The sequence below is a fragment of the Sorex araneus genome, chromosome 5, assembly GCF_027595985.1.
Source record: "Sorex araneus isolate mSorAra2 chromosome 5, mSorAra2.pri, whole genome shotgun sequence".
Taxonomy (NCBI): domain Eukaryota; kingdom Metazoa; phylum Chordata; class Mammalia; order Eulipotyphla; family Soricidae; genus Sorex; species Sorex araneus.
Genome location: NC_073306.1, coordinates 160833370 through 160855558, shown reverse-complemented (window position 1 = coordinate 160855558; position 22189 = coordinate 160833370). Strand labels below are relative to the sequence as shown.

The following is a 22189-nucleotide window of genomic DNA, read 5'->3' as shown; positions in this document are numbered from 1 at the left end:
AGGGGTACCAAAGGCAGTATAAGGGACTGTACCAAGGTTAGCTGCAGGGCAAGTGTTTTACCTGTCCTCACACACAATTCTATTTACTTATTTAATTTTTGGCCAAAAGAAACATAGTAACCATAGACAATGTTTAATTAAAACCATCAGATCTGGAGAGTAACATTGTTGGGTGAAACCAACCAGAGGGACTTAATTATTTATTTTTAATTAAAATAATTATTTTTAGTTTTGAGAGGACACATTTGGTGATTCTCAGGGGTAACTCCTTGCTCCGTACTCAGGAATCACTCCTGGCAGTTCTTGGGGGTGGCGGGGAGGGGGACCATATGGAACGCTAGGGATTGTGCCAGGGCCGGTCCCATATAAACAAGTATGCTACCCACTGTGCTATCTCTCTGGCCCCAACACACACACAATTTTAGGTTTTTGGGTCACACCCAGCAATGCACAGGGGTTCCTCCTGGCTCTGCACTCAGAAATTAACTCCTGGTGGTGCTCAGGGGACTATATGGGATGCTGGGAATCGAACCCGGGTCGGCCATGTGCAAGGCAAAAGCCCTACCACTGTGCTATCACTCCAGCCCCCCCAACACACAATTTTTTTATTAATAAATTTATTTATTTTTAATTAATGAATCACCGTGAGGGTACAGTTCCGGATTTATACACTTTTGTGCTTATGCTTCCCTCATACAAAGTTCGGGAACCCATCCCTTCACCAGTGCCCATTCTCCACCACCAGTAAACCCAGCATCCCTCCCATCCTCCCCCATCCCATCTCCCCCCACCCCACCCTGCCACTGTGGCAGGGCATTCCTTTCAGTTCTCTCCCTCTAATTAGCTGTTGTGGTTTGCAATAAAGGTGTTGAGTGGCCACTGTGCTCAGTCTCTAGCCCTCATTCAGCCCGCAACTCCCTTCTCTCGAATGGCCTTCGACTACATTATAGTTGGTGACCCCTTCTCTGAGTTGCCCTTTCCCCAGAATGTGAGGCCAGCCTCCAAGCCATGGAGTCGACCTCCTGGTACTTGTTTCTACAATTCTTGGGACACACACACAATTTTAATGACTGGTGGTTGAAAAGAACCTCCTATGAAGAAGACAGGCAGACAGATAGGCAGACACCATCTTTCTAAACTTCCATGAGGAGAGTTTTCCTGGTAAAAAGTGCAATCTGAGGGACTGGAGCTATAGCACAGCGGATAGGGCATTTGCCTTGCACGCGGCCTGGCGGACCTAGGGTTGGGGGCGGGGAGGAGTGCAATCTGACCCTGCAGCCCCATCTGCATCCCCACAGGAGGCCCAGAAAAAAGGTTGACTTCTGATTCTCCTTATCAAAAGAATGCGGGTGGGCTGGTCTCTCCTATCAAAGGCTGCAGTGGACATCGACCCCTTCCCTCCTAGTCCAGAGACAGCGAACCATCACTAACTGTTACAAACACCCCATCTCGTAACATTTTATATCGTTTACTCTATCCAGCCAAAATTTAGAATCAGTGACCCGACTTTTCTTATCCCTCTCCCTGCTTAGTGGCGTGGGATTCCTCTGGGAGCAGAGAAAAGCAAGTGCGGCCGATTTCACTCATCTGCCGCGTACAGGGAAATGCAAGGAAAGAGCGGAGGGACCAGAGTGACAGTAGAGGCTGCTTTGCGTGTGGCCAACCTGGATGCATCCCATCGGGTCCCCCATGCCTGCCAAGCATGATTCCTGAGTCAGGAGTAACCCCTGAGCATTGTCTATTATGGTTCCAAAACAACACACGCACACACACACAGAAGAAAATTGACAATATTAATTGATCACAAGCTCTGAGATTGGGGGGAGTAGGTTGATGGAGGTGACACAGAGCAGAGCCGGGGGAGGGGGTGGGAAGCGGGGGCACCTTGGTATTGGTGGTGAGGAGACTGTACACCAAGACCCTAAATGTCCACACCATTGGAAATATGCTACCTGAACTATAAGACATTTAGAAACGTGTTTAAACCCTCCCTGCAGGCCTGCTTCCCCCAGGGACTTCCTTTCTCTGTTGGCCACGTCTACCATTGCTCGATTCTCTTGCAGGCTGATCGTTTCCTCCGAAATAGGTGGCCAGTGAATAAGCTCAGGTTCTTATGAATTCGCAACAGGTTAGCACAGCAAATAATGGTGACGGCAGAGCAGAGAGGTTCTGGCTCGCCCGTGACGGTGCTAGTTATGGGCACCCCGAAAGACAGGGCCCCAGCGACGGGCTCCCCACAGCCCTATCGGTGTCTGCTCGGGACAGAGCCAGCTCTGGGTGATGAGCAGAGCAGGGAGGGTCCCTGTGGGCTGTTCGGTGTGACAGCTTAGCTGTATGTCACCTGGCCACACTTGGCTGCAGAAAGGGCAGTTTCAGGAGATGAGCCTGACACCAGCTATCAGGAGAGTTTCATAGCGTTTTACCTGCCAGTATTTCATTCAGTTCATGGAGCTAGACATGGGAACTGTGTCACTATGGGGATATCCATCTCCGGGTATACGTGCATAATCTTTCTCTAGAGAAAAATCCTGGGATTAGCCCTAATATACTACACTTAAATCTCAGTGTTTTAATTGACCCTTCAACTGGGAGACTGGGCACCTTTTTTTTTTTTTTTTTTTTTTTGCTATTTGGGTCACACCCGGCAATGCACAGGGGTTACTCCTGGCTCATGCACTCAGGAATTACTCCTGGCAGTGCTCAGGGGACCATATGGGATGCTGGGAATCAAACCCAGGTCGGTCGCGTGCAAGGCAAATGCCCTACCTACTGTGCTATTGCTCCAGCCCCGAGACTAAGCACCTTTAAATGTGTATTTTGGCTATTTAGGAAGTATCTGGTCTAGATTCTTGAGTGTAATTCATTTGGATTTTCCCCCCGTTGTTGTTATATAGTCACTTTCATTATTCTGGCTTCTTGTTTGTTTATTTATTTTTGCTTAGGGCCACACCTGGCTGGGCTTAGGGCTGACTCCTGGCAGGGGCTGGGGGATACGGGCTGCAGGGAGATGGAGCCAGGGTTGGCCCAATGTAAGCACGTGCCCTCCACAGCGCCAAGTCCTCGCTCCCCACCGCAGTGTCGGCCTCTTTCTGAGCTGGCAGCTGCGACTGCAGACTCTGGCTGACGCCCGAGGACTCAGTGAAGAGTGTGGTCGCTCAGTGCTCCGGTCACCTCAGACGAGCCGGTGCAGGGCCCCTGGGTGTGCCTGGAATCCGCACAAAGGAAAACTTGGCATTCAACCAACTTTTACCTTGTCCAGTTTCACTGGCTAGGGGATGGAGGAGGCGAGCTGGGTAGAAGTGCTCTTATCAGGGCTGCAGGAGAAGGCTGAGAGGGCTGCAGCACATGCGTGGCTGGTGGGAGGCCTGGGTTCGAGATCCCCAGCAACCTCCTGGTCCCCCCACGCACTCTGTACTCCCAATCAAAGAGTCAGGCGGGGCCCTGCAGAACCCCGGGCGTGTCTGTGTGTAAACAGCTCAGTAGCAAATGGGGATTATTCTCAGAGCTGAGATGGAATGAAGATAGGAAATTCTTCTCCAATAAAATATTCTTCAAAGGGGAGAGAGTCTTGAATAGTACATCCACACCCACACGCCGGCTATCTTTTCTTCACCCTTTGCACAAATTCATTCAGGGGAGAGAACTCCAAGAACTGAAGCCCTGCTGTGAAGCACCACCCCCCACCCACACCCACTCCCACTCCCCACCCCCACCACACACACACACACACACACACACACACACACACACACCCTCGCCCACAATTAATACTATGACCCCCAACTAGAATCGAGCAGATACATCCCTGATCTATCACTGAGGTCCGTCCAGGAAAAAGAAAGACTTATCCGGGCTGAGCCAGTGCGGGTCCCTTCCCAGTGGAACATAAGTTTGAAGTCAAGTGTCCTTATCTGTCAGTGCTGATGGGAGTCAAAGCAGCAGTGATGAAGAGGAGGGGCGTGATGACCTTCCCTATATATTCAGAGCCCAGCTCACACCTTCTGTCCGTGACCTGCCTGCGCCCAGTGCACGGTGAGTACCTCTCCCCGCCTGGTTCTGCTCCTTCTCTCCAGGAACTCTGCTGAGAGCCTGGGTTCCCCGAGTCCTTCCAGGCTGCCCTCCATGGAGCTGGGAAGGGCAACCCGGAGAAGAAGGAGCAACTCCTCCCCAGTTTTCAGACGTCTCCTTCTTTCCTCCTGTTATTTATTTATTGGTAATTGGGCCACACTTAGCTGTGCTCACCGTTTCTTACTCCAGGCTCTGAGCTTAGGGATCACACCTGGCTGGGCTCGAGGGACCAAATGGGATGCAGCAGATCTAATCCCTGTTGGCCCCATGCAGGGCAAGTGCTTTCCTGCTGGACTCTCCCTCCGGCTCCCCCAGGTTTTCAGGTTTTTCTTCTGTTCCTACTACTGATATTGGTATGACTCTTCCAGCTATCACCACACTTTGGGTTTTTTGTTTTTCGATTTTTTTTTTTATCTTGCTTTTTGGGTCATACCCAGGACAGGGGTTACTCCTGGCTCTGTGCTCAGGAATTATTCCTGGCGGTGCTCAGGGGACCATATGGAATGCTGGGAATCAAACCAGGGTTGGCCGCATGCAAGGCAAATGCCCTACCCGCTGTGCTATTGCTCCAGCTCATATCACCACACTTTGGGTTTTAAACTTGCAGGTGATCTATGGTTATGGGGTGCTGGTGCGGAAAGCATGGGGTGGAGGGAGGGAGCAGGAAGGCTGGTCCCTTTCGTTGCTTCCTCATTGGCTCAGCGACCTCAGGGAGGACTCTGTGAGCCCCTGTGCCTCAGTGTCTCCAGAGAGGGGGAGTAGGACTGTCCAGTGCTGAAAATCGAGGTTTGTGTGGCTTCCTGGGGATGCAAGGCAGAGGGGGACAGTGGGGGTTGAGGGCATGGCTTACAGGATGTGCCCTGGGTGCTGAGTGCGGGGGGGCACTGATGAGGGCTCAGAGTCAGGAAAGGAGGCAGCATCCTCTGTTTGTGGAATCCGTCACCTGAAGCTGCCTCTCCCCGCCCTGAGCCATCAGAGATGCATGTGTCAGCTCTGAGCATGGGGCTTCCCTTCTCGGCTCTCTCCTGCTCTCCTGGGTGGGCGGTTCCTGAATCGGTTCCTTGTTGAGTATTTGGAAAATGTGCCTCACTGGAGCCCCCATTGTTCAGATTCACGAGTGTGTTAGGAACCCTGGGAGCAAACTAACCCACAATAGCCAACTGATAACATCTCCGAAGGTCAGGCCTGGCTGGAGGTCTGGGTGTTAAACAGATTGTCCCTTCCAGTCCCACCCTGATCTACAGTCTCCGGGAGACAAATTCTTAGGGGTAGGACAGATTGATGGTTGGTGCGCTTAGATCCATGACTGATAAGAAAATAGTCCGAATTCTGTTCATTAAGAAAACTGCTTCTAGAAATAGGGATTTGCATTAAACTTAGTTGGGGGTGGGGTGGGGGGTGCTTGGTTGGGTGTGGAGGCCACCTGGCAGGAATCAAGGGCTTCTCCTGACTGCTCAGGGGTCACTCAGGAGACCCTATGCCGTACTAGGGTTAGACGTGAGGTCAATGCAGGTCAGACACATGCCTAAAACCCCTTACTAAACCTCTTGCATTCTCTTTCCTTCTTCACTCTTGCATTCCTCACCCTCCACCCCCACCCAGGGGCAGGTGGCAAGATCAACATTGGGAGTAGGACAACCCAGTGGATCACTTGACTTCAGTGAACAAAAACTCTAGAGGACAGAGGAAGAAAAAAAGAGGAGCACCTCTAAGATTTACAGCCTACTCTACTAACTCCCAAATATAGCAGTACTTGATTTAGTTACACTTAAACGACAAGAATTATGTTAGAATGCCAAATACCGATTGAAATGTATTATGAGCAAACTTATTGACAGTGAACAGGACTGGAAAAGCCCATGGCAGATGTCTATTTAAATTGTCATGGTGGAGTCGGTGGCAGTAATATAGCAGGTAGGTGCTGGCCTTGCACATGGATACCGAGGTTCAATTCCCAGCAGCCCATATGGTCCCCTGAGTACCTCTTGGAATGATTCCTGAGTGCAGAGCCTGGAGTCAGCCCCAAGCATCACAGGGTTTGCCTCTGAGCCAAAAATAAATGTATAAATCCTTATCGTGCCTCACGGTGAAACCAGCCAGCCCTTGCCCTGCTTTCTGCACCCATTCCCCCTTCCGTCACCACCTTGGCCTTTGGGGATAGCTAGGTCAGGTCTGAGGAGGGGCCCAAAGGCTCCAAGGACTCTGCTGGTGTCCACAGCTCCGCCCGGGAGGCAGGGTCCAGCCCAGCTGCCACCAGGATGCAGCCGCCCGCTGCTCCTCCAGCTCAGCACTGCCTCTCCCGCCAGCCCAGGGCCTGCAGCCCGGCCTCTGTGCGCACAGCCTGGGCAGGACCCGGCAGCCTACCTGCTGCGGGCTGGGCTGCCCAGCATGGGCCCCTGCACGGGGTGGGCTCGGCTGAGCCTGAGCAAGCTTCCTGCCTGGGTGTCATCACCGGGTTGTAAGAGCCGGTGCACGACCGGGTCCCAACGCCCAGCAGAGGTAGGGGGAGACCGTCTACGCTGCTCCACGCTGGTGTGTCCATGTGAAGGGATCAGATGCAGCAAGGACTAACACCAGTGCCCCTCATCACCCCACAACTGGCATCTCCTCACCCCAGCCCCGGCTCCTCCCGCCCTGACTGCGGGTGTCGCCTCTCCCCCCTGCCTCCTGACCCTTGCTTCCACCCACAGACCATGGCTGTTCGGCCCGAGCTGCAGAATGCCCAGGCGAACTCCGGTATGTACATCGAAGGGGGTCCCCAGCCCCCCGTGACCGAGAAAGGCAAGGAGCCCAACAAAAGTAAGTGTCCCCTCGCCCCCCCAGAGCTCCCGGGAGGGACGCTTTGGAGCCCACCCACCCTCACGGCCCCTTTCACACATTTGCCCAGGTGACAGCGGGGCCTCTGCCACCAAGGGGGACCTGCTGCCGTCCCACTCCACAGTGGCGCTCATCGAGGACCCCGCAGAAGACCCCTGGGACCTGCCCGCGCTGCAGGACACAGGGCCTAAGTGGTCAGGTAAGAGGGGGCTGACACTGTCACCCCAGGTCTCAGGCCTGGGCTCCGTGTCACAGCACCTCCCCCTTACACACACACACACACACACACACACACACACACACACACACACACACATACACACACCAGGCTCCAAGACCCCTGCTGGGAGCCTGGGGCAAGGCTGAGAGCCAGCCAAGCGCGGGTGGGGGAAGAGGGGGCATCTGCTCTTTCTTTCCCAGCAAAGGTGCCCACTCAGGGCTGGCCCTCGGCCCACCCTGGCTCCTGCCCCTGCCCAGGGGCACGAGGAGGACAGGACCTGCGCAGTGCGGCTGCGAGTGTGAGGGCACCCCTGTGCCCCTGTGCTAGGAGGGGCTGGGCACAGCGGGGCCTGGACACCCAGCAGCCCAGGGTGCCACCCCCAGGACCCGGAGGCCCGGGCGAGTGCAGAAGACATGGGGGAGGCGTGTCGGGGGACACACACAGGCCCTGGGGTGCTGGGCGAGGGCCTCTGAGAGTGGGGTGCGGGGCTGCGTGTGCCGCCACCGTGGGCTCCCCTCTCCCCTCCCCACCAAAGCAGGGGTGCCGCTGACCCGCCCCGGAGGCACCTACACACCTTGTGCATGGAGTTTCCATTTCTGGCGGAGGGGTGTTGTGAGCTCTTTGCCAAAATCGCTCTTTTCCCTCCAGAGAAAGACACCAGAGGGAAGCTTTGCTCTGTTCTGGAGGCGGTCGGGAAGCTCACCGCGCTCCTCCTGTTTCTCTACTTGTTCGTGTGCTCCCTGGACGTCCTCAGCAGCGCCTTCCAGCTGCTCGGAGGTAGGGGGCAGCGGGCTCAGGGCTAAGAGTCCCCCGCTGTGGGTCTGACACACCCAGCTCCAGCGGCAGCTTTCTGACTTGGACCCTCTCGGTCATTTGTATTATCTCTGCCCCGTGAGAGAAGAGAAAACCAGTCAGGGGCTCAGACAGGGCATAGGTGCCTGCAGACGGGAGCAGGGACTGGCCCAGAGCTTGTGTTGGTCTAGAAGGATCAGAGACCATGCGCTTTTGTACTCCTGGTGTCTGACTTGATGGGTCCCTGGGCCTGGCGATGGAGGAAGGAGCCCATGGCACAGTGTGAGCTTCCGGTCCCACTTCCGGTCCCCTGGATGTAGGTGGCATCTCTGCAGCCTTTGCCCCTGCCTGTCTCAGCTGTTCAGCTCCACCCCTGGGCCCTGTCTCCTGGGTCACACACACTGGAGGATCCACTTGAGGCCAGTTCTCAAGTGACTGGGCTGAGCCTGTGGGTGGGGGGAAGGCAGAGGAGGAGTGATTCGTTTTCCTCCTGGGGGCTCCATCTGCTGAGCTGGGGGCTCACCCTGAGACCATCCGAAGGGCCTGGGGAGCCAGGAGGATCCATGAGACCCCGTGCAGGATCGGGAGGGCTAGAGGATGGCTTAGTGACACGGGGCGGTGCGGGGAGCAGCGGGGAGGGGGGCGGAGAGTTGGTGCCAACAGACCAGAGGAATTCATGCGGGATGGGGGAGCGAGGTCAGAGCTGGAGACATGGCCCCAGGGAGGGCTGGGGGGCTGGGAGAGGAGCAGAGGGAAGGTGCTCCCTTCCCCTGCCCCCTGCATGGCTGAGGGTTCCCTCCTCCCCCCCCACACACACATACCCACAGCCTTGGCTGAGACATCTGCCCTCACCCCAATGCCGGGGCCATGCGTTTGTTTTTCAGGAAAAGTGGCTGGGCAGTTCTTCAGCAACAACTCGATTATGTCCAACCCGGTGGCTGGGATGGTGATTGGAGTGCTGGTGACCGCCCTGATCCAGAGTTCCAGCACCACCACATCCATCATCGTCAGCATGGTGGCCTCGTCACGTGAGTCCAGGCCCAGCAGCCCAGACATGTGCCAGGTTTCTCATAGCCCACTGGCATCTGCGAGGATGCACTTGGGATACATCCTACGCCAGGCTCTATTGCACGGGGTTCCTGGCCATATCCTATTCTCAACCCCCTGACATTGGTCTAAAAGTGGACCCTAATGCTTGCAGACTCAACTTTGAATTTTCTGCCCTAACAACTACTAGCCATGTGGCTTTGTGATTTAACCTATGCGGAATTTATATTGAAATACAGTATTCTACTATTCCCTTGTGGTAGCTGTATTTCAAATATCACTTGTTCTTTGTGATAGTGATCACCATTCCCTTCGTCGGTTCTTGGAATGCAGCATTATAAGAACATTACACTTTGGTGTTCCATGTTTCATAACGTAGACATTATGAGGATGTCGCACTTTGATGAGCTTGTGGAGCTGATGTGCCAAACTAGAATTTACCTGATAATTGCTCTGGGCTTAGTTGAGACTTTTCCAATATAAATACGGGAGTCCTTAAACACCTCCTGCTGTCTTTTAAGCTGCCTAGTATCTGTCATGTGGAGAAGAAACAAATTACAAAGGCATTTAAAATGGGTTCAAAGAAGGGTCTTGTGCAGTCCATGGATTCCCTGGAATTGCGTGCTGGGACTGTGGGGGTCCCTGGGCACAGTTCCATGGGCATCAGCCCACGTGCTCATCAGAGCCCAGCGGGGTGCAGCCCCCCTCCGAGATGAGCAAGTGCTGCAAGATAAGGAGACCCTCCTGCATGGGGCCACCTGCCAGGCTGCTCCCTCCACGCCTAACGCGGCCCCTGCCCTCCCCCCAGTGCTGACCGTGCGGGCCGCCATCCCCATCATCATGGGGGCCAACATCGGCACGTCCATCACCAACACCATCGTGGCGCTCATGCAGGCCGGGGACCGCAAAGAGTTCAGAAGGTAAGAGGTGCTGAACCCGTCCGGGTCGGCCCAGCTCCTTGGGTTTGGCCAGCTTGTGAATCCCCCTTCCTCTAGCCAACGGGAGCTCTCCCGGGCCCGCTGCAGCTCCTGGAAGAAGGCTGGAGGCTGGGTTCACACTCAGACCAGTAGGCTCAATCCCTGATCTGCAGAGCAGTGGGTGTTAGATAGGCAGAGAGCATACGACAGGTGTGAGCTCGTGTGAGCTCGGGCGAGCTTGGGATAGGATGGAGAAGGGCGTACAAGGTTAATGAACTGCCCAGCAGCGAGGCTCCGAGCAAGGCACTGTCTTAATTTAGGGTAGTAAAGACTTTACCCGAGTTTTATGACCCCCCTAAGCGATCTCTCCCTTTGTTATAACCCAGGAGCAAGCCTAGGTCAGGCCTAGGTGACCGCTGACACCTCTAGCTCATTGTGCAATCATTATATTATCATAGCAAAGTCAGGCCCACCTGTGTCAAGATCCACCCGACCAGATCCCCACGTGCCATGCTGGTGGGATTTTCTTCTCTACTTCCTCTTTTCCTCACTGAGCACTTCCTTTATCCCCCGTTGGGTACTTTCTTTCTCCCTCCCCTTTTCTTTTTTTGGGGGGAGGGTTTGGTCACACTTGGCGCTGCACAGGGATTGCTCCTGGCTCTGCACTCAGGAATGACTCCTGGTGGTGCTCAGGGAACCATATGGGATGTTGGGGATCAAACCTGGGTCGGCCACATGCAAGGCAAATGCCCTCCCCGCTGGACTCTCGATCCAAGCCCCCTCCCTCTCCTTAAATCAATGCTTGTTTTCGTTATTTTATACTCACCACAAAATCCCACTGGGGGGTGGAGGTGGGGGACACCACGACCAAGGACCCAGGATGCTGTGTGGGTTCTTGCTGTGCCCCACCTTTTGCTTCACTTGCAGGGATGTCACAGTGGCTGCTGCAGAGCTGTGTTTAAGGCTTGAACCCTCTCCCGGACAGGTTAGAGCTCAGAGAGCGGCCAGGTGCCGAGCTGGGCTCCCTCAGAGCAGCCCCAGCCGGAGGCCCTGCGGGGGCGTGAGGCTCCAACAAGGCCACTCAGCACAGGGGTCCTGCCCCGTGGCGGTTAGTGACAGCTCCCACCGCCTCCACTGGGCGGCCCCACCGGGTTGTTTCCCCGTCCTCACCCACATGCCCACAGAAGGCGAACCGTGCATCCGCATGGCTGTGGGGTCTGAGCATGGGGTGGTTGTAGACAGGGAATCTTTTCCCCTCCTAATGCTTGGTGTGGGCTGGAGCGATAGCACAGCGGTAGGGTGTTCGCCTTTCATGCGGCCGACCTGTGGTCGATTCCTCCGCCCCTCTTGGAGAGCCCGGCAAGCTACCGAGAGTATCTCGCCCACACGGCAGAGCCTGGCAAGCTACCCGTGCGTATTGGATATGCCAAAAACAGGAACAATAAGTCTCACATTGAGAGACGTCACTGGTGCCCGCTCGAACAAATCGATGAGCAACGGGATGACAGTGACAGTGACAATGCTTAGTGTGAACAGCCAGCACGCCTCTCAGGCTTCTTTCTACTCACCCTGGGCTCACCCAGAGTTGGTTGGAGTGTAACCAGTGTCCAGCCTCCCTGTGCCTCTGGGCTTGGCCCGCAGGCGCTATTCATAGCCAAGGTCCAGGGGACATCAGCTTCCTCCTTCAGTGATTGGCAGCAGAGGCCCCTCGGAACCTCTGATCTAAACCTCCCAACTCCCTGCTGAAACGCTACGAGGTTCTCACAGTAATCCACAGCCCATCGTATTGATTTTGAGGAACGGTGGGCTCAACATTCTGTGCTCCTCCATTCGATTCCTGTAGCAGTAACTGGGCATTATGAATCTTGTGATCTATCCATGTTTCTTGTTTCAGACTGTAGGTTCTTCTCTTGGTGATACTGATTTTTGTCTCCAGGTAGAAAATATATGAACATAAACATACACAATCTCTGAAGAAGCCTGCACCTAAGGACACGACTGATATAGGTTATCCCATTTCAGATCTTTAAATGCATGGCCTTTTTTTTTTTTTTTTACTTTATAGACAAATGATAGACAATTACCTCATGCTGTAATATACCTTTCCCCCCACTGGTTTTGGAGCCACATGCAACAGCGGTGAGGGCTTACTCCTGGCGTTACTAAGCTTCGGGTTCACTCCTCATGATGCTCAGGCAAAGATGGGATGCCAGAAATCAAACCCAGGTTGGCCACCCTACCTGCTATGCTATACCTTTGGCCATCCAATACACTTTTAAAAAATTTTAATTTTAGGGGCTGAAGTGATAGTCCAATGGGGAGGGCATTTGCCTTACATGCAGCTGACCTGGGTTCAGTCCCCAGCATCCCATATGATCCCCTGAGCACCTCTGGGAGGAATTCCTGAGTGCAGAGCCAGGAGTAACCCGAGCATTGCCAGGTGTGGCCCAAAAAGCCAAAAAAAATTTTTTTTAAATTTTGGGTATTTTGATTTAAATACTGTCAATGATAGGGTTTTGTGCATACAAGGTTCCAGCCCCACACCCTCCAGCAGAGTGCTTGCTTCTCCTCACCATTGTTTCAGGGTCCCCTCCCACTCACCCCTGCCCCTCACCTCCCTTGCTGGGTAAGTTCAGTTCTGTTGACCTGAATTTTTCAGGTTCCTTGTCTTTGGCCATTTGCTGTTTCCTTACTATGTTTCCCTCTATCCCACATAAGACACATTCTGTGTCTGTCCCTCTACTGAGTGACTTCACTCACATGGTATGCTTGGGAAGGAAGTTCTTTCTTTCTTTTTTTTTTTGTTTTTTTTTTTGTTTGTTTTTTTGCTTTTTGGGTCACACCCGGCGATGCACAGGGGTTACTCCTGGCTCTGCACTCAGGAATCACCCCTGGCGGTGCTCAGGGGACCACATGGGATGCTGGGAATCGAACCCGGGTCGGCCGCGTGCAAGGCAAATGCCCTACCCGCTGTGCTATTGCTCCAGCCCCGGAAGTTCTTTCTTTCTGATGGTTTGGACTATGTCCTTAGATTTCTAGAACAAAATTTGCGGTATCAAGCACATTTAACTAAGATATTTTTCCAAATACAATGAAATATTTTTGTTCACTTTGCATGGTTAGTGTTATAAAAAAAAAAGTATTTTAGTGACCTCTCCTGAAGAATAAGTTTCTTTCTGACATATTAGTTAATATGCTAGGTGAAAACTTTTAAAAATAAGCAATTAACTATTTTCTGTTATTAGTGACTTTAAACTTACTTTTTTCTGTTTATTTTCCATTTGTATTTGACTGTTTTAGACATCTAGTTACACTTAAAAAATTCTTTTATTGTTTTATAAATTTTTTCTATCTTGGCTTGGGGACCACCCCTGGTGGTGCTCAGGGGTTACTCCTGACTCCGCATTCAGAAATTTCTCCTAGTAGTACTCAGGGGGCTGTATGGAATGCGAGGATCAAACCCCAGTTAGCCACATGCAAGGCAAGCACCCTCCACACTGTACTATCACTCTGGCACTGGAATTTATTTATTTATTATTTTTATTTTTTTTTTCTTTTTGGGTCACACTTGGCAATGCACAGGGGTTACTCCTGGCTCTGCACTCAGGAATCACCCCTGGCGGTGCTCAGGGGACCATATGGGATGCTGGGAATCGAGCCCGGGTCTGCTGTGCAAGGCAAACGCCCTACCCGCGTACTATTGCTCCAGCCCCCCTGGAATTTATTTTTATTTAGGAAAAAAAGAAATGCAATGTTTCCTAATTGGCATGTAGGATGGAATTCAAGGAAACTTTCTGCATACATGTAGATTGTTGGGAACACCTGTGAGGACTGCTTCACATTCCCCTCACCTCATTTAAAAAAAATTTTTTTTTTGTTTTTGGGCCACACTCTGCGATGCTCAGGTGTTACTCCTGGCACTACACTTAGTAATAATTCCTGGCAGGCTCAAGGGACTACATGAGATGCCAGGGAATGGACCCGGGGTGGCTGCGTGCCAAGCAAGCACCATATCCACTATCCTATTGCTCTGGCTCCAGACTGCCTCGAGTCTTATCAGTCTTAACATCTTTACAAGAGGATGAAGACTACTGGTCAGCTCTTCACTGGTGGAGCTTCGTACGAATTCACACATTGTTAATAAGTCTTCAATATGCATGATTCAAAGAAGGACTGATGGAATCTCTCAAATATCTCCCTGAGCTCACTGGACAGCTGTAACACCTCCAGCCGCCTTTCCCTAAGAGGCCCAAGAGCTGCTTCAGCTGGGAAGGGCTTTGCCTCGCAGGGGGAGACAGGCCATAGGTAGTGCCCGTGCAGTCAACCCTGAGCCCCTCGGCTTCAGCACTGAGAATCCTCATTGGTTCAAGGAACTCTGACTAGCACCCATGGATTTGGCTGTGAGGGCAAAGATGAGGTATACACACAATGCACAGGGGTGACACCTGGCAGCTGATAGCACAGCACTGTCTAGAATGGTGCCCATTTGCTCGTTGACTCACAAGCCTATTGACCTGGGCGGGGTTCCCTTCTTTAGGGCTTTTGCAGGGGCCACTGTCCATGACTTCTTCAACTGGCTCACCGTATTAGTGCTCTTGCCCCTGGAGGCCGCCACGCATTACCTGGAGCTCCTGACTGACTTTGTGTTAAAGTCCTTCGACTTCCAGAATGGAGAAGATGCCCCAGCCCTTCTGAAGGTTATCACCGAACCCTTCACGAAGCTCATTATCCAGGTAACAAGGCTTCCTTCGGAGGGCCACGGAGCTGGATCCTTCTGCAACCCCCCTCCTTCCCTCAGTGGAGCAGAAATAGTGGAGAAGCATGGACACTATTCTTTACATCTGAAAACAGATCAGTGAGGTGGACATTTAGGACCACTTGATAGAGTAATTCTTTTACTTGACTTTAATAGCAACGTTCAACTTTACTGGAATTGGAGCAGGAGGTGGCACCTTTTGTGTTAAGTCCTCAAGACCACTGGACACTTGAAATCACTTGTCCCACTTTCTGCCAATCGGCCCCCTTGGCCACTGATAAGATTATGCTCTAGCCTAAGGGAATGGTGACTGCCCTCCTCCTGGGCCATCTCACCTTCTGGTCATTGAAATGTCACTGAAATTAGTATGAGCAACCTTGTGGATACTGCCATCATTTTGATCCTTGAGTTTGCTCTCTTATTGGATGGTCAGTGAATACCTGTTGAACACCAGTTTTTCTGTTCATACCATCAAGTGGTTGTGACCCTCTAGAGGGTCACATGAGAGCAGAATGCTCTCATGTGTGTTGAGTTTCAGTTCTGTCGCAGAAGCTCCCAATGAGGCTCATGACCTCAACATCCCAGCACCAAGAAGCTGTGTCCTTTCCACATCAGTTCTAAGAACTTGCTAACTCCTCTCTCCTATTTCCGTTCTCAGCTGGATGGAAAAGTTCTCAATCAGATTGCACTGAATGACGCAGCTGCTCAAAATAAGAGCATGACCAAGATTTGGTGTAAAGTTTTAACCACTGTGGTAAGTTCCTAAAGTTCCTAAAGAGACCACTGGCTTGTGGAATACATGTGTCGTATTTGACTACTTTCAAGGAGAGTAGACAAATAAAAAGGATGGGAAAGAAACATTTGGAAAACTGGAAAGATCAGTACCGGCCAGTGAAATTCTTAAGGTTCTGTAATTGACAGAAAGGATAAGCAGGACACACGACCACCTTATGTGCATATTCTTTAGCTAATCTCTGGATGCCTCTGTTTTAATTTACAGAGTAAGCAATGAAAATAGCACCTCACTCCAGTGTGTGGTCCTCCCTTGTCACCAAATTGCCTATGTTCCCACAAAAAGTGAGTCCCATGGTCACATTTCTGTTTGCCTCCAGACCCAGGTGAAAGTCACTGTGCCCTCACCTCTGAACTGCACTTCCTCTGCCCTCTGTTGGACCAACGGTACTCACATCTGGACCCTCAAGAACATCACCCGGCAGGAGAACATCGACAAATGTGAGTGGGGCTGGGCAGAACATCAGCCAGCTGGAAATCTCTCTGGGGTGCTGGTGGGTGTTGCTTGTCTCCGAGGGTCCCCAGAAGTAGAGGAAGAACAGTAAGTCACTGAGCACAGACCCAGTGCTGCGGCTTGAACCAGAGCTGTCACAGCAGAGAAAACCGAGACGTAGATGTCAGATGATTTGTCCCAGGGATGGTGAGAGCTGAAGCCGGGTCCTCTTGCAGACCCAACCCCACCCCCAGATCAGAGTCAGTGACGTTGCACCGTGGGCCTCGGTGAACGCGGCCCCTGAAGCTGTCCAGCACCTGCCATCCCAGTTCTTCTGGTCCTCCTTTCCACACCCAGATTACGTGTCTGCTCTTCTCCTCCCAGCCCTGCACCCCTGTTAGCTCTGAGCACTAGACCTTCAGGGTCCTGGTGGAGTTACCGCTCAGAATCCAGAGAACTCACCACCCCGAAGGCTAATGACAGATTCAGCGACGCAGCCAGGGGCAGGTGGAGTCTGGCGGGGACTGCCAGGGAGTTTGGAAGATGAGGAGTTTCAGAATGGGCAACACTGTCCTCTGACCTGGTCACCATTCCCAGCTTTATCCCCAGACCCTTTGTTGTCATTATCCTCAGGGCCGTGAGTGAGGCACAACACAGGCTTCAGAGGTGGGTCAGCCTGGCGGGAGGCCTGGCTCTGCCCCTGCCCAGCCTGTGGCTTCAGGGATTTCACTTCATCTCCAGCCTCTGGGGCTGCCCCAGGGAACAGCCTCGGGGCTGCATTCACCTGCCAGGGAGGCTGGGAAGTGCGGCCTGTCTTCTGGGTAGCCCCGGGTCTAGATCATAAACAGGGCTTACTACCGGGGGGCAAAGGGTGTTGGGGATAAGTAACGATATGGCCTTGGGGTTGCTCCTTGTCCCCTACTGAGGACTCTCTGGTCTCCTAGGCCAGCACATCTTTGTGAATTTCAACCTCCCGGACCTGGCTATCGGCGTCATCCTGGTGATTCTCTCCCTGCTGGCCCTCTGTGGCTGCCTCATCATGATCGTCAAGATCCTGGGCTCCATGATTCAGGGACACGTGGCTATTGTCATCAAGAAGACCCTCCATGCTGGTGTGTGTGGTGTCCCCAGTTTGAGTCTTGCAGGGGATAATGTTGCCGTGCCATCCTGGAGGGCCTTAGCTCTCAGGTGGCAGTCACCTGACTGTGGAGTTTCTCTCGATGGATGAGAGTAGAAAACTGATAAGCCATTTGCACTTGAAATATTCCTTGGGTGCTGTCTGGGGAGAGGTTCTAGCGTCTGATCTCAGATGTGATTTGAAGAGGAAGTAGCAAAACAGAGCCATGAGCTGGAACATCCTTCCTTCCTGCGTGTCAGACTGCACAGTACCTGAGCCTGCAGTACCCCTAGGAGCTGAGTAGCATGCCAACTTGGGCTCCAGTTCCCTTTTAATGGAGCCTCTTTTTTCTTTTTTTGGTTTTTGGGCCACACCTGCTGGTGCTCAGGAGTTACTCCTGGCTCTGTGCTCAGAAATCACTTCTGAGGCACTCAGGGACCATGTGGGATGCTGGGAATCAAACACAGCTAAGTCATGTGCAAGGCAAGTGCCTTACTTGCATTCAGGCCCATTCCCTTCAACTTTCCAGAAGAAAACATGGTTCTAGATAAATACATCAGCTTCTTGAGTGACTGCTGGGCACTGGGCAGAAGGAGACCCAGATGTGTATGGCATCCTGGGCCACAGAGCCACCACGCCAAGGACATTGTCAGGCCTTGAACTCAGTGAAATGGGGATAAGAAAATCTGCCTCCCAACTTTGCCAGGAAGTAGAATGAGGGTGGTCTGAGCAACCTTGGGGACCTCTTAGCCTGGAGGGTCTAGTCCTGTGCCCGTGCTGCCTCTAGCCGGCTGGTGGGGTTGGAAGCAGCTGCATCCCTGCATCTTCTTCAGCGTAGATCCTAATGTGTGTATGCCCCATACTTGGCATACTTGGTAGATGGAGCTGTGTGATGTTGGGAGATTGTGCTGGGAGGAAGTTCGGGAGTTTTAATCTTAAGAGCTGTGAGAGAGGAGTGGGCACGGGGGTGTTTTCACATGAGCTTAGGCTGGGTGGGGAAACACGAGATACTGGTTCTTTCTTCTCTGCAGGCTCACAGATCCCAGGTCAGGGCGCAGAAGGTCCAGTTCTGCTGATGTCCTGATCCTAGACTTGTCTCCGGGGGAAGTGAGCTTTCTCCCGGAAAGGCTCTAATCCCCTTATGGAGCTCAAGCCTCGTCACCTCTTTACCTCCCTATGGTCCCACCTGAAAACAGTCATATTCATGGTTATTATTTCAACGCAGAAATTGATGTGGGTGGAGAGGGGATATAAACATTTAATCTACAAAGAATGGGCTCAGCATTTTGGTGTATTCGGGGGTGGGGGGGGAACCACAACATATTGGTGGCGCTCAGGGATCACTCCTGATAGAATTTGGGAACTGTTCTGTTGTACTGGGCATCAAATCCAGGTGCAAGGCAAGCGCAACCCCCTTGCTGTATTATCCCTCCAGTCCAGTGACTGTTTTTGTGTTACAAAATATCACCACATCCTTGTCTACTGTATGAATTACACCATAAAAGGATTGTCCATTTTAATTCTCCAAATCCAATTTCCAGTTGTAGACCATGCGGTGGGGTGGAGATCAGCTGCAGACTCAGCCCTCTAGCCTAGAACTGGCACCTGGGTTCCCGACAGGTGCCCGCTGGGGCCCCAAGCCATGCCTCCTGAGGTAAGTTGTGATGGATCTCATTTCTGTCCTCCAGACTTGCCCTTTCCTTTCGGCTGGCTGACGGGCTACCTGGCCATCATCGTGGGGGCGGTGATGACCTTCATTGTGCAGAGCAGCTCCGTGTTCACGTCGACTCTGACTCCACTCTTTGGTGAGCTTCCCTCCTGGCTTCTAGCTCTGGCCACCGTCGACCCGGCCGGGTTTCCTGCAGCTTGAGCTCTGTGCTTCACGTTCCCCCCAGGTCTCGGCGTGATCTCCATTGAGAGGGCGTATCCGCTCACGCTGGGCTCCAACATCGGCACCACCACCACCGCCATCATGGCCGCCCTGGCCAGCCCAGGCAACACTCTGAGGAGCTCGCTCCAGGTCAGAGGGCGCCGCAGGGGGAGGGGTCTTTGAGGGAGATGGGAGGCGGTGGGGTTCTCTCCCATCAGTGGTTTTCCAAGTACAGAGTGTCTAGCAAGTCCAGCTTTTCTTTGTCATGTCCCAAATTATGATGTAGGGAAGAGGAAATGGAGGGGCAGCTTGCAGGAGGATTTAATCCTGGACTCCTCAGAGATATAGAATGACTCCCATTCTGTTTATTTTGTTTGGAGGACACATGCAGAGGTTCTCAGGGCTGACTCCTGGCTCTGTACTCACAGATCTCTCCTGGCATGCTTGGGGCACCCTATAGGGTGCTGGGGATTGAGTCTGGGTCAGCTGAGCAAGGTATGCATCTTACCCTCTGTACTATTGCTCCAGCCTCTAATGCCATCGCATTTAATTGAAACGCTGGCAGTGGGTCAGAGACATAATATAGGAGCTAAAGCACTTGTCTTGCATGCAGCTACCATGGCTGAAAGCCTAGGTCGAATCCCCAGCACCAAATAGAGTTCCCTGAGTTCAGCCAGGGGAACCCCTGAGCATGATGCCAGAATCACCCCTGAGTCTTGTTTGTTTAGCACTACCCCTACTTCCAGAAAAACAAAAACAAACACACAGGCAGAGCAGTGCTTCATAGAGGCTACGTTTCTGAGAAGCATGGACAGAATTTTCTGTCTCCATGTTCCCACTGAGGGACCCCATTCTACCTGCCTTTGTGCAACAATGGACTATCTCCAGACCGAAATAAATATTCTTTGAGTATCCCTGGTCATAAGGAGGTTGTGACCTGGTGTTGGCAGGGGATCTCCCTTACCTGGACTCTCCAAGTGAGCTTCATAAGAGATCTTATTATTGTAATCTCTGCCACCATTTCCATACTTAAATGACCCTAGACAAGTTAAAACTTTTTTTTTTCTGGGAACTTCCCAAGAAGTGTTAGGGGCATGGGGTCCACTCCCAGCTATGCTTAGCCAACTGGGCTAGCAGTTCAACAGTAGGACACTAGGGTAACAGCCTGCGCTGCTTGGGAAGTCATTGGTGCTAGGAACTGAGCCCACGTTGCACATATGCGAGGCTCATGTCAAAGTGCGGCACTATTTCCAGGCCCTGGATTTCATTAAGAATCAGTGTCCCCATGTGAAAAGTGGAAAACAATGCCCATCACTGGAACTGCCCCATCACTAATTATTTTTCAGTAGCTAAATTTAATTTTTTGTTTGGGGGCCACACCCAGCAATGCTCAGGGCTTACTCCTGGCTCTGCACTCAGGAACTAACTTCTGGCGGTAATTACTCCTCTGGGACCATATTCTGGTGCCAGGAATAAAATGCAGGGCAGTTGAGTGCAAGGTAAGCACTCTACCCACTTTACCATTTCTCCAGCCTCTATTTTGTTTTTTGTTTTTCTTTCAGAAATAGAAAAGTAATAAAAAACAGAAGAGAAACTCCCCTGCTGGGAGAAACTTACTATAGCTCTAAGTTCAGAGGCTGGAGTTTTAAAAGTATAAGAGAAAACAAAACCAAACCCCATGAAAATCTTAGTTTAGGGGTGCTTGGATTATTCCTGGTCTGGTGCGCAGGGGTCACTCCCTTCAGTGCTAGGAGAACCAGACAATGGCAGTACCAGGAAAATCTATTTTAATACAATTTTAGTCCATTATCTCAATGCGTAATCAAAATTTAAACAGTGATCTATTTGGCTGCCATTTTTAGGATTTGAGTGCACTTCTCACGAAGGATGTGTAACCACACTGGCAGTGCTTAGTGAAGGCACAAAGGTGGTGGGTCCATGTGGACTGGCGCTGCTCCAAGGCCAGAGGCCTGATGCCTGGCACCCAGTGGGCACCCATGGGAGGGTAGATGAGAGACAGACCCAGTTTACGAGGACTGAATCCTTGTCTGCCTGTGCAATTCAGAGAACAGCTTTGCCTCCCATTGAGTCCATGTCCACGATCCGTTGGGGATGATGGTGTCGAGAGCTGAGATGCTGGTTCCCTTTCACAATGATCATTCTGTAATAACAGCCTGGTGCCATGATGTGTTAGCACTGGGAACCATCTATCCAGCAGTCTCCCTCCCCCAGATGGTGCCAGCGGGAAATGCCCCAGTTGTGTGTCAGCCTCTCCTGCCCGCCAGCACACGGTAAAACCTGGTTCCAGCCACAGCATTGATGTGGTCTCCCAAGGTCCGCCAGGACTGACTCCTGAGTGTCCGGGAGTAAGCCCTGAGCAATACTGGGAGTACCCCCCCGCCCTGAAAAAAAACAAAAATAAAAACAACTTCAGGTGGCTACAATACAGTGGGTGTCATCCCCCAAACACATAGTGGGCCATTGCATGAGGTGTGCTGGTCTTACTGGGCTGAAAGGAGGTGCTTGTAGGTGACCCCTTCTCCCCCCACAGCCCCACTCACCCTTCCCCCTCTGTTGTGTTGCAGATCGCCCTGTGCCACTTTTTCTTCAACATCTCTGGCCTCCTGCTGTGGTACCCCATCCCGTTCACCCGCCTGCCCATCCACCTGGCCAAGGGGCTGGGCAACATCTCTGCCCAGTACCGCTGGTTTGCTGTTGTCTACATCATCGTCTTCTTCTTCCTGATCCCGCTGGCCGTGTTCGGGCTCTCGCTGGCGGGCTGGCAGGTGCTGGTGGCCGTGGGAGTGCCCATCATCCTTGTGGTCGTGCTGGCGGTGGTCATCGGGCTCTTGCAGTCCCGCTGCCCAGGGCTCCTGCCCAAGAAGCTCCAGAACTGGGACTTTCTACCCCTGTGGCTGCACTCGCTGAAGCCCTGGGATGAGGTGGTGTCCAGGCTCACCAGCTGCCTCCAGAAGCGTGGCCACAGGTGCTGTGAGAAGCTGGAGGAGGTGCAGGGAGAGCCCAGCAAGAGCTCCACGGGCGTGGATAACTTGGCCATGAGCAAAGAGGCTCCAGATGGGATTCCCTTGTCCCAAGTGAGAAGCCTGGACACGAGCACTATCCTGCACAACACAGCTTTGTAAGAGCAGCCCAGAGGCGGTCGGGCACCCTGGTCACTCAGGACAGCAGTCTCATCCCTGTCCTGCTCATCTCTCCCCTCGCAGGGCTTTGTTCCCCACTGAGAAATGGGGCTGACATCAACCCCGACTCACCTTTAGCTTAGACTACCAACCAGCCTGGTGCTGTGATGGCGACTCCCCACCCCCAGGGCAGCGCAGAGTCCCCGGGGAGAGGTTAGAC

At 52.6% G+C, this 22189-nt stretch overlaps 1 protein-coding gene across 1 annotated transcript; it reads left to right on the top strand.

The window, feature by feature from the left end:
* Window positions 1–6761: 6761 nt before the first annotated feature.
* LOC101555725 (sodium-dependent phosphate transport protein 2B-like) lies at window positions 6762–21972 on the top strand. The gene is made up of 12 exons (XM_055139818.1): window positions 6762–6867; window positions 6956–7084; window positions 7754–7882; window positions 8782–8925; window positions 9753–9864; window positions 14399–14594; window positions 15276–15371; window positions 15730–15850; window positions 16787–16954; window positions 18648–18764; window positions 18855–18979; window positions 21415–21972. The coding sequence occupies exons 1-12, from the start codon at window positions 6762–6764 to the stop codon at window positions 21970–21972; spliced, it is 2001 nt and encodes a 666-aa protein (XP_054995793.1).
* The last annotated feature ends 217 nt before the right edge of the window (window positions 21973–22189 follow it).

Bases quoted from the DNA above. Each gene is read 5' to 3' on its own strand.
- LOC101555725 (XM_055139818.1), top strand. From the start codon at position 6,762: ATGGCTGTTCGGCCCGAGCTGCAGAATGCCCAGGCGAACTCCGGTATG. The intron at 8,926-9,752 runs GTGAGTCCAGGC...CCCTCCCCCCAG, and splicing joins CAGCATGGTGGCCTCGTCAC to TGCTGACCGTGCGGGCCGCC. The intron at 15,372-15,729 runs GTAAGTTCCTAA...GTTTGCCTCCAG, and splicing joins GTAAAGTTTTAACCACTGTG to ACCCAGGTGAAAGTCACTGT.